We start from the raw sequence: 12,326 nt of genomic DNA, 5'->3' as shown, positions 1-12,326 counted from the left end.
CCCTGCACAGAAACAATATAACCTACCCAAATCTAACTCTCTCTGCACATGTTATTTCTGCCTCCCCTGCAATGCACATGGTTTTGCCCAACTGCTAAAAAAAAATCATGCTGCGATCAACTTGGAATTACTCCCATTATCCTGAATCGGACTCAGGATTTTGGTGTGAAAGGGGTATGACGGGAAAGCTGACCCCTCCTCTAGGAAGTTCTATGGCTTTAGATCTGTCAGTTATAGCTGTATGTGGGGTTGTTCATGACTGGACACTGCTGTAAACGTTTCCAACTCCATTGGAAGTACAAAAAGAAAATACATTAGTATTGGTGACAGTTTTGCTAGAACTCTGCATTATTGTACAGCCAGCGGTTCCTGCTTACTGCATTAAGGGTGTATAAAGTATTGTAACAAAGGGAAAGATTAATGTTAATATTTACAACAAGCTTGCCCACTAAATCTAGTGCAAATGTATGCGAGTCATTTGGTAGGGTTTAAATATTATTATTATTTTTTAAATGTTTATCGTTTTAATTGTGTTTCTGCAAGAGGTGTTTATGCAGTTCGCTTTATGATTTCACCTAATACATAATTTGTCCTGAATATAGAGAATTACACAATGTTATTTGGTATACTTGCAGATTTAATTTTTACTTCTGTGTGAATTTTGAGTCGTTTTATTGAAGAATGCTATATGGAGTATTTGTGTGTTAATATATTAGACCTTCTAATAGTTAGTCCAGCATAGAAGATGCTTTCCTGTATATAAATGTTTAATCTGTTATGTTTCTATTGAACATCTGGTCTAGTACAGTATATTGCAGAGATGTAAATTTAGAATTTTCAGAAATAACCAGGAGATGCACTAATTTGATTTAACAATTTTTTCTTCTAGTTGATAAATACTTGAGGTCTGAGAATCAGCTGTTCTTCGAATTGCGCGTTAGATACCTCATCGCCTGTGAACGCATTTCGGAAGCCGTGGCTCTAATAACAACTTGCCTAAGTCATCCTGAAATCGGTAGAAATCTGTATTACCATCAGGCCTATTTTACATGTCTGTATATGACTCGCTTAACTGACAGGCTGCTCTCTGAGGTTTGATACTTACTTTTTTGTCTCTTAATAGAGTTCATTTTTCTCTCATAATGTGTTAGAGCATACCAGGGTAGCAAATAAATTAATGCCAACACTTGTTATTATTATTATTATTTATTATTAAAGACCTTATAATAAACTTTTTTTTTTTTTCCATTTGTGGTTGTGTAAGATGAATATTAGGCAATAAAAGAATAATACAATTCTTGTTGTAGGACTTTATGGAGTTTCTATGGTGGCGCTAGCAAGTCTGCTTGCTGTCTTGTTGCTTTGGTATCTCTGCTCCATAATACTTTTATTGCCTCTGACCCCATTTGTGAGTCTAATTCATATTTGATAATCCTCTCACAACGTTTTAATTAGGAGCATGACCTTATGGCAACGTATGTGTTTGATATCATTGGGGCCACCGATAATATAACTCCTTTATGTACAAAGATGTGGCGAGAACTGGAACATAAACCTGTTAGTGGTGCCCTCCAACAGTAGCAGTAGTTTCTCCCATTTATATTTGTTTCAGAATACTACTAAATGGGTTCTTAAACTTTCCCTGTGACACACGCACAGTAATCCAAATAGAGAGTACCCTGGGTTCCCTGAAATGTGTATGGGTGCTGCTGGTCTTGGACATGTCTTCAACTCTGTAGTATCCTTTACCAGCTACTGGGTATGTAGCCCCGACCCTCCAGTGGCAAATGCCAGATTAGCCCTATAACTATGTGTCCACGTCCGATAGCGGGTCTCCTGGGGTGCTTATCGGGGTTTCTGCTTCGCGTGCCTCATCCCCGATAAGTGTCTGCTTACGAGGCTAAATGGATAGCCCCATGAGAGTCCTTTAGCTGCGGTAACTCACTGCTGCTAATAGGATACCGCCCAATGTCTGGCTAGCTAGAGGGATCTCCTCTGGACTATTCTCCATCTTTCTCCATCTTTTCTAGTTAGACAATCAATAGATAGACACCATATGTTAGACAGACATTAGGTCGACAGGGTCAAAAGGTCAACGTGAAAAAGGTAGACGGTACAAAATGTCAACAGGGTCAAAAGGTCGACATGAAAATGGTCGACATAAAAAAGGTAGACACAGGAGTAATTTTACATGTTTTTGGACTTTTTCATACCTTCTCTATCCATGTCGGCATAGAGGTGGTTATAAGCCTTGTGTAAATTGGGGGTCCCAGATGACAAAACTATCCACACAAACCCCAAAAATGCAAAAAAAAAAAGTTGTCTACCTTTTTTATGTCGACCTTTTGACTGTCTAACTAGACACTGTCTGTTATACCACACCCCTTTTTATTATATTTTAATAAAGCTTGGCCTTTTAAATGACCATCTGCTTCTACGTTGATGCAACACGCATTGCAATCTAATTTTCTTATGTTTGCATACTCGTTGAAATTGTGTTTCCACTTGGCTAGATAAAAAAAAAAACCGAAGTGCAGTTTTGTGTGTTTGTCTTAAATCGATTGCAATGTATGTGCGTCAATTGTACGCTGATGTGATTGTACAGAAAAGCAGCCCTGTTTTGTTTAGATAAGAAAAGTTTATATAAGTAAAGATCTTTAAATGCTAAATATTTACTAGCATCTGCTGGCATAATTCAGATATCTTCCTACTCTTTTCATAGCCTTGTCTAATTCTGTTCTTCCCACTGTTGCAGCATGTGCTCAGAATAGATTGCTGCGATGGAGTGAAAATTATTTGCGATATTGAAAAAGAAGGAAAAACGGCTTTGGCGCTGCAGCTCAGTGAGGCTTTTCTCATAACACAGTTACAGACTGGGAAAATGTATTGTGTTTGGTAAGTGTCTAAAAATAAATAAAATAAAATAGTAAATTTACTTTAAAATACAGCTTCTTATGCCTTATTGCTAAGCCGCATTATAGGAGGTGACAAGGAATGGCTAGTTGCTATAATCTGTTACTTAAAGATGTGTTCTCATACACGTACGCAGCTTGATATGTGTGTTGCAAGTGAGCTGACAGGTACTGTGCAACTCCATTAGCGCCAGGCATCCATTTTTACCGAAAATGCATCAGGAGACTGTGCTGATTAATTTGATATGCAACACTTGTATGTCTCTGCGCGACTGAGTCTGTATATGAAGCACAACAGAACTAAGTATGGGAAAAAGCCACAGCTGCTGCATTGTAGCTTTTCGTATGCAGATTCAGTCGCACACAGATATACAAGTGTTGCATATGGGAATTGTTAACAACCAAACAGTGAGTGTGTGGGGCTACAGTTGTTTATTATGGCATGATAAATGAGTCCTTACACTTGAAACTCATTAGCTGTTTCTCTGACGTCCTAGTGGATGCTGGGGACTCCGTAAGGACCATGGGGATATAGCGGCTCCGCAGGAGACAGGGCACAATAATAAAAGCTTTAGGATCAGGTGGTGTGCACTGGCTCCTCCCCCTATGACCCTCCTCCAAGCCTCAGTTAGATTTTTGTGCCCGGCCGAGAAGGGTGCAATCTAGGTGGCTCTCCTGAGCTGCTTAGAATAAAAGTTTAAGTTAGGTTTTTTTCTTTCAGTGAGACCTGCTGGCAACAGGCTCACTATAACGAGGGACTTAGGGGAGAGAAGTAAACTCACCTGTGTGCAGGATGGATTTGCTTCTTAGGCTACTGGACACCATTAGCTCCAGAGGGAGTCGGAACACAGGTCTCACCCTGGGGTTCGTCCCGGAGCCGTGCCGCCGACCCCCCTTGCAGATGCCGAAGTTGAAGAGGTCCAGAAACAGGCGGCAGAAGACTTTCAGTCTTCATAAGGTAGCGCACAGCACTGCAGCTGTGCGCCATTGTTGTCAGCACACTTCACCAACAGTCACCAACTGTCACTGAGGGTGCAGGGCGCTGGGGGGGGCGCCCTGGGCAGCAATGTATAATACCTTTTTATGGCTAAAATACATCACATATAGCCCTTGAGGCTATATGGATGTATTTAACCCCTGCCAGATCTCACAAACTCCGGGAGAAGAGCCCGCCGAAAAGGGGGCGGGGCCTATTCTCCTCAGCACACGGCGCCATTTTCCTGCTCAGCTCTGCTGTGAGGAAGGCTCCCAGGCTCTCCCCTGCACTGCACTACAGAAACAGGGTTAAAACAGAGAGGGGGGGCACTTATTTGGCGATATGATTACATATATAAAAATGCTATAAGGGAAAACACTTGTATAAGGGGTTGTCCCTGTATAATTATAGCGTTTTTGGTGTGTGCTGGCAAACTCTCCCTCTGTCTCCCCAAAGGGCTAGTGGGGTCCTGTCCTCTATCAGAGCATTCCCTGTGTGTGTGCTGTGTGTCGGTACGTGTGTGTCGACATGTAGGAGGACGATGTTGGTGAGGAGGCGGAGCAAATTGCCTGTATTGGTGATGTCACTCTCTAGGGAGTCGACACTGGAATGGATGGCTTATTTAGGAATTACGTGATAATGTCAACACGCTGCAAGGTCGGTTGACGACATGAGACGGCCGGCAAACAAATTAGTACCTGTCCAGGCGTCTCAGACACCGTCAGGGGCTTGTAAAAACGCCCATTTACCTCAGTCGGTTGACACAGACACGGACACTGACTCCAGTGTCGACGGTGAATAAACAAACGTATTTTCCTTTAGGGCCACACGTTTCATGTTAAGGGCAATGAAGGAGGTGTTACATATTTCTGATACTACAAGTACCACAAATAAGGGTATTATGTAGGGTGTGAATAAACTACTTGTAGTTTTTCCTGAATCAGATAAATTAAATGAAGTGTGTGATGATACATGGGTTTCCTCCGATAGAAAATTATTGGCGGTATACCCTTTCCCGCCAGAAGTTAGGGCGAGTTGGGAAACACACCTTAGGGTGGATAAGGCGCTCACACGCTTATAAAAACAAGGGGCGTTACCGTCTCCAGATACGGCAGCCCTCAAGGAGCCAGCTGATAGGAAGCTGAAAAATATCCTAAAAGTATATACACACATACTGGTGTTATACTACGACCAGCAATCGCCTCAGCCTGGATGTGCAGCGCTGAGGGGGCTTGGTCGGATTTCCTGACTGAAAATATTGATACCCTTGACAGGGACAAGATTTTATTGACTATAGATGCATTTCTATATATGCGAGATGCGCAGAGGGATATTTGCATTCTGGCATCAAGAGTAAATGTGATGTCCATATCTGCCAGACGAAGACACGACAGTGGTCAGGTGATGCAGATTCCAGACGGCACATGGAAGTATTGCCGTATAAAGGGGCGGTCCATCGGACCTGGTGGCCATGGCAACAGCTGAAAAATCCACCTTTTGTTACCCCAAGTCACATCTCAGCAGAAAAGGACACAGTCTTTTCAGTCTCGGTCCTTTCGTCCCCATAAGGGCAGGCGGGCAAAAGGGCCAGTCATATCTGCCCAGGGGTAGAGGAAAGGGAAGAAGACTGCAGCAGGCAGCCCATTCCCAGGAACAGAAGCCCTCCACAGCTTCTGCCAAGTCCGCAGCATGACGCTGGGGCAGTACAAGCGGACTCAGGTGCGGTTGGGGGTCATCTCAAGAGTTTCAGCACGCAGGGGGCTCACTCACAAGTGGACTCCTGGATCCTACACGTAGTATCCCAGGTGTACATTGGAAATTCGAGACGTCTCCCCCTCACAAGTTCCTGAAGTCTGCTTTACCAACGTCTCCCTCCGACAGGGAGGCAGTATTGGGAACAATTCACAGGCTGTATTCCCAGCAGGTGATAATCAAAGTACCCCTTCTACAACAAGGGAAGGGGTATTATTCCACACTATATTGTGGTACTGAAGCCAGACGGCTCGGTGAGATCTGAAATATTTGAACACTTACATACAAGCGTTCAAATCAAGATGGAGTCACTCAGAGTAGTGATAGCGAACCAGGAAGAAGGGGACGATATGGTGTCACTGGATATCAGGGACGCTTACCTACATGTCCAAATTTGCCTTCTCACCAAGGGTACCTCAGGTTCGTGGTACAGAACTGTCACTATCAGTTCAGACGCTGCCGTTTGGATTGTCCACGGCACCCCGGGTCTTTACCAAGGTAATGGCCGAAATGATGATTCTTCTTAAAAGAAATATGGACGCTTTCCTGATAAAGGCAAGGTCCAGAGCACAGTTGGAGGTCGGAGTAGCACTATCTTAAGTAGTTCTACGACAGCACGAGTGGATTCTAAATATTCCAAAATCGCAGTTTTTTCCGACGACACGTCTACTGTTCCTAGGGATGATTCTGGACACAGTCCAGAAAAGGATGTTTTCTCCCGGAGAAGAAAACCAGGGAGTTATCCGAGCTAGTCAGGAACCTCCTAAAACCAGGAAAAGTATCAGTGCATCATTGCACAAGGATCCTGTGAAAAATTGTGGTTTCTTACAAAGCGATCCCATTCGGTAGATTTCACGCAAGAACCTTTCCGTGGGATCTGCTGGAAAAATGGTCCGGATCGCATCTTCAGATGCATCAGCGGATAACCCTGTCTCCAAGGACAAGGGTGTTTCTTCTGCGGTGGCTGCAGAGTGCTCATCTATGAAAGGGCCGCAGATTCGGCATTCAGGACTGGGTCCTGGTGACCACGGATGCCAGCCTGAGTGGCTGGGGAGCAGTCACACAAGGAAAAAATTTCCAGAGAGTGTGATCAAGTCTGGAGACTTCTCTCCACATAAATATACTGGAGCTAAGGGCAATTTACAATGCTCTAAGCTTAGCAAGACCTCTGCTTCAAGGTCAGCCGGTATTGATCCAGTGGGACAACATCACGGCAGTCGCCCACGTAAACAGGGCGGCACAAGAAGCAGGAGGGAAATGGCAGAAACTACAAGGATTCTTCGCTGGGCGAAAAATCATGTGATAACACTCTCAGCAGTGTTCATTCCGGGAGTGGAAAACTGGGAAGCAGACTTCCTCAGCAGGCATGACCTCTACCCGGGAGAGTGGGGACTTCATCGGGAAGTCTTCCACATGATTGTAAACCGTTGGGAAAAACCAAAGGTGGACATGATGGCGTCCCGCCTGAACAAAAAACTAGACCGATATTGCGCCAGGTCAAGGGACCCTCAGGCAATAGCGGTGGACGCTCTGGTAACACTGTGGGTGTACCAGTCAGGGTATGTGTTCCCTCCTATGCCTCTCATACCAAAAGTACTGAGAATCATAAGAGGGAGATGAGTAAGAACGATACTCGTGGTTCCGGATTGGCCAAGAAGGACTTGGTACCCGAAACTTCAAGAGATGTTCACGGAAGACCCGTGGCCTCTACCTTTAAGAAAGGACCTGCTCCAGCAGGGGCCTTGTCTGTTCCAAGACTTACCGCGGCCGCGTTTGACGGCATGGCGGTTGAACGCCGGATCCTGAAAGGGCATTCCAGATGAAGTCATCCCTACCCTGGTCAAAGACAGGAAGGATGTAACCGCAAAACATTTTCACCGCATTTGGTGAAGATATGTTGCGTGGTGTGAGGCCAAGAAGGCCCCTACAGAGGAATTCCAACTGGGTCGTTTCCTACATTTCCTGAAAACAGGACTGTCTATGGGCCTAAAATTAGGGTCCATTAAGGTTCAAATTTCGGCCCTGTCGAATTTCTTCCAGAAAGAACTGGCTTTAGTGCCTGACGTTCAGATGTTTGTAAAAGGGGTACTGCATATACAGCCTCATTTTGTGCCCCAGTGGCACCTTGGGATCTCAATGTTGTTTTGAGTTTCCTAAAGTCACATTGGTTTGAACCACTCACCACTGTGGACTTAGCATCGTCACCTTCCATTGAGATATTTTATTAGCCCTGGCTTCAGCCAGGCGTGTGTCAGAATTGGCGGCTTTATCATATATAAAGCCCTTACTTAATTTTTCATTCTGACAGGGCAGAATTGAGGACTCGTCCTCAATTTCTCCTTAAGGTGTTTTCTGTTTTTCACATGAACCAACCTATTGTGGTACCTGCGGGTACTAGGGACTTGGAGGACTCCAAGTTACTTGACGTTGTCAGGGCCCTGAAAAATGTTTCCAGGACGGCTGGAGTCAGAAAATCTGACTCGCTGTTTAGCCTGTATGCACCCAACAAGATGGGTGCTCCTGCTTCTAAGCAGACGATTGCTCGCTGGATTTGTAATACAATTCAGTTTACACATTCTGTGGCAGGCCTGCCACAGCCAAAATCTGTAAAAGCCCATTCCAAAAGGAAGGGGGCTCATCTTGGGCGACTGCCCGAGGGGTCTCGGCTTTACAACTTTGCCGAGCAGTTACTTGGTCAGGGGCAAACACGTTTGCTAAATTCTACAAATTTGATACCCTGGCTGAGGAGGACATGGAGTCTCTCATTCGGTGCTGCGGGGTCATCCGCACTCTCCCGCCCGTTTGGGAGCTTTGGTATAATCCCCATGGTCCTTACGGAGTCCCCAGCATCCACTAGGACGTCAGAGAAAATAAGATTTTACTTACCGATAAATCTATTTCTCGTAGTCCGTAGTGGATCCTGGGCGCCCATCCCAAGTGCGGATTGTCTGCAATACTTGTACATAGTTATTGTTACAAAAATCGGGTTATTCTTGTTGTGAGCCATCTTGTCAGAGGCTCCTTCGTTGTTATCATACTGTTAACTGGGTTCAGATCACAGGTTGTACGGTGTAATTGGTGTGACTGGTATGAGTCTTACCCGGGATTCAATATCCTTCCTTATTATGCACGCTCGTCCGGGCACAGTATCCTAACTGAGGCTTGGAGGAGGGTCATAGGGGGAGGAGCCAGTGCACACCACCTGATCCTAAAGCTTTTATTATTGTGCCCTGTCTCCTGCGGAGCCGCTATATCCCCATGGTCCTTACGGAGTCCCCAGCATCCACTACGGACTACGAGAAATAGATTTATCGGTAAGTAAAATCTTATTTTTTTTTCAGTGCCAGATCTGCAGTGTGGTAATTAGTGAGTCATTTAGTCCACAACCATAGGGTTGAGACTAATTAAACTGAGCTAGATTACAATATGACGTGTTCTGCTGATTAAACCAGTTTCCAAAAAAATGCATGAAGTGAAAACTTTTGAGCTTCTGTGTTGCGTTAGTCTCAATAGGAAAACCTGTGGGTTACGTGTTTAAGACATCACAGTTTCACACTGCAGCAATATTCATTGATCATCCTTTGAATATACCGCAGACAACTATACAGTTGTAGGCTTTTACTTGTGTTAGGCACAATTTACATTGATTCGGCCTCGTAGTGAGCGGTTTGTGGGCACAACAAATGATCACCTTGGGACTAGTATCGCTTATTCACCGCCTATTGCTGCAGTAGTGAGAAACTAAGCATGATAATAGTGCCATCTAATAACTGGGGCACTGATTTATTAAGCTCGGTGAAGTGATAAAGTTGAAGTTGATAAAGTACCAGCCAGTCAGCTCCTAACTGTCATTTTTCAAACCCAGCCTGTGACATGGCAGTAAGGATCTGACTGGCTGGTCCTTTATCACCTTCCACTTTATCACTTTACTGAGCTTAATAAATTTGCCCCTGAGTTACTGCATACACCTCCTTTATCAGTTATCCTAGTGTGAAATCAAATGTCAGATATTGCTAATAAAGAATTACTATAGAGCTATCAGTGTGGAGATAGCAAATTAGAACTGGGTCACCATTTGGTGAAATACATTATTATTAATACAGCATACTCATCTCGTTGATTAACATAGGGATCTGAAAAGCACTTGGGAATTCACCTAAGTATTATCCTGTTACTCATCACACATTGATATATCCCCGAATTACGCAACCGCAGGAGGTTGACCCTTCTGTGAAGTTTTTCTTTTTCCCTTGAATAAATCTCGCTGCAACGATTTCTGTTAGTCAGATGTAAGAACCAAATGAAGATGTTTTGAATCTGCAAGATATCAATTTCTTTAGGTCACGTATTCTACTTTATGGGGGGGTATTCAATTAGTTTCGACTTATTCAATGCCCATGCCATTTTTTTGACTGGTCGAAAAATCCGGCACTGGCGAAAATCGCATGTATTGGAAAATTTGCCGCTGATGGACATGATTTGAAGAATTTGCGGACGTTTTCTCCCGGTTTTAGCGCAATTTTTTCACCCATGCCGATTAAAAAAAACAACCAAAAAGTGAAATGGCATGGGCGAAAATGGATTAAAAAATGGGCGAAGACACCCGCAGTTGAAAAACTGCAATTAATTGAATACCCCTCCCCCCCCTAAGTCCAAGAGAGAGAGCTTTATGATTTAACAATGTTATCTGTTTGCAGGGAGTTAATATTTATTTGGAGTAAACTTCAACTGAAAGTAAACCCCTCGAAGCAAGTGTTTGTTGAGCAGTGCTACAATATGTTAAGGATTGCGGCCAATGTTAAAGTCATATTTCCCTTCATGAAGATCTTCAAAGAGGAGGTAAGTGTGTTTGTGTACAGGTAAATACTGGTGACTACGATTCTCTGGGCAGAACTGAGAAACGTTGGTTTTCTAGAAACCGAAGAAATAACCGGTTAGGAATATTAATATATATTTTGTTTTGAATTATTTTTTATTTTGAAAACTACAAAGATCTCACCCTTTCCATTTTAATATGTGAAGAAAAAGAAGAGGAAAGAATGTCTCTCTTGCTGGCGCACAAATGATAATTAAAAATTAACCTTTAATAGATTCATTAAAATTCTCTAACCACGAAATAAAGAAGTGCAGTATGGTAATCACATTATATAAGCTTACTGCACTTCTTTATTTCGTGGTTAGACAATTTTAATGAATCTATTAAAGGTTAATTTTTAATTATCATTTGTGCGCCAGCAAAAGAGACATTCTTTACTCTTCTTTTTCTTCGTATAATTCAATTTGTCTCTGGTAGCACCTCCGAACGTCCAGTAATAGGCACCCAGTCAAACAGACGGACATTTGTCGGAGTTCTCCTTTTCAAATATTAAACATTCAGTATTTCTCTAACGTCCTTGAGGATGCTGGGACTCCGTAAGGACCATGGGGAATAGACGGGCTCCGCAGGAGATAGGGCACTTTAAGAAAGCTTTGGACTCTGGGTGTGCACTGGCTCCTCCCTCTATGCCCCTCCTCCAGACCTCAGTTTTACACTGTGCCCAGAGCAAGATGGGTGCACTGCAGAGAGCTCTCCAGAGTTCTCTGCCTAGAAGCATTTTTGTTTGGATTTTTTCTTTCTACCTTTTACTACATTTTCACAGGGAGCACTGCTGGCAACAGGCTCCCTGCATCGAGGGACTGATGAGAGAGGAGCAGACCTTTTTGTCAAAGATAGGCTCTGCTTCCTCGGCTAATGGACACCATTAGCTCCAGAGGGGGTGAACGCAGGTTCTTACTGGGCGTCCATCCCAGGAGCCGCGCCGCCGTTCTCCTCACAGAGCTAGAAGTACAGAAGACAGAAGTCGTCAGGCGGCAGAAGCCTTCAGCTTCACTGAGGTAACGCACAGCACTGCAGCTGTGCGTCATTGCTCCCATACACCTCACACACTCCGGTCACTGTAAGGGTGCAGGGGGGGGGGGGGCGCGGCCCTGGGCAGCAATATAAACCTCTGCATGGCAAAAAGACTATATACATGTACAGGTGGGCTCTGTACATGTATATAAATGAGCCCCCGCCATATTTTACTAAGTTTGAGCGGGACAGAAGCCCGCCGCCGAAGGGGCGGGGATTCTCCCTCAGCACTCACCAGCGCCATTTTCTCTCCACAGCACTGCTGAGAGGAAGCTCCCCGGACTCTCCCCTGCTTGCACACGGTGAAAGGGTGCTTAAAAGAGAGGGGGGGGGGCACATAATTGGCGGTTTATATATTATACAGCGTTTCTGGGGAAAAACAATTTGTGTTGGTCTCCAGGGTTATTGCGCTGGGGTGTGTGCTGGCATACTCTCTCTCTGTCTCTCCAAAGACCCTTGACAGGGATACTGTCTTCAGGAAAGGGGTTCCCGGTGTGTGTGTGAAGTGTTTCGGTACGCGTGTGTCGACATGTTTGACGAGGAAGGCTCGCTTAATGTGGAGGGGGAGTGCTTGACTGTCAGGTCGCCGTCGGCGACACCGGAATGGGTGGATATGCTGAATGTCTTGAATGCAAATGTCAATCTATTGCATAAAAGATTAGACAAGGCAGAAGCTAGGGATCAGTCAGGTAGCCAGTCCATGCCTGTCCATGGGGCGCCAGGTCCCTACGGGGTCTCAGAAGCGCACCATATCCCAGATAGATGACACAGATACCGACACAGATACTGACTCTAG

At 44.5% G+C, this 12,326-nt stretch overlaps 1 protein-coding gene across 2 annotated transcripts in view; it reads left to right on the top strand.

The window, feature by feature from the left end:
* ZNF654 (zinc finger protein 654) overlaps nucleotides 1-12,326 on the top strand; it is a 76,980-nt gene that overhangs the window by 41,211 nt on the left and 23,443 nt on the right. For both annotated transcript variants that reach the window (XM_063956302.1, XM_063956303.1), the window contains 3 exons: nucleotides 890-1,092; nucleotides 2,756-2,895; nucleotides 10,338-10,479. In XM_063956302.1, the coding sequence (XP_063812372.1) occupies nucleotides 890-1,092; nucleotides 2,756-2,895; nucleotides 10,338-10,479 (485 nt within the window). The remainder of the gene's footprint in view (nucleotides 1-889; nucleotides 1,093-2,755; nucleotides 2,896-10,337; nucleotides 10,480-12,326) is intronic.

Source organism: Pseudophryne corroboree, chromosome 2 (genome assembly GCF_028390025.1).
Source record: "Pseudophryne corroboree isolate aPseCor3 chromosome 2, aPseCor3.hap2, whole genome shotgun sequence".
Classification (NCBI taxonomy): domain Eukaryota; kingdom Metazoa; phylum Chordata; class Amphibia; order Anura; family Myobatrachidae; genus Pseudophryne; species Pseudophryne corroboree.
Note: the sequence above shows the minus strand (reverse complement) of the source record. Positions and strands in the feature narration are given on the sequence as shown.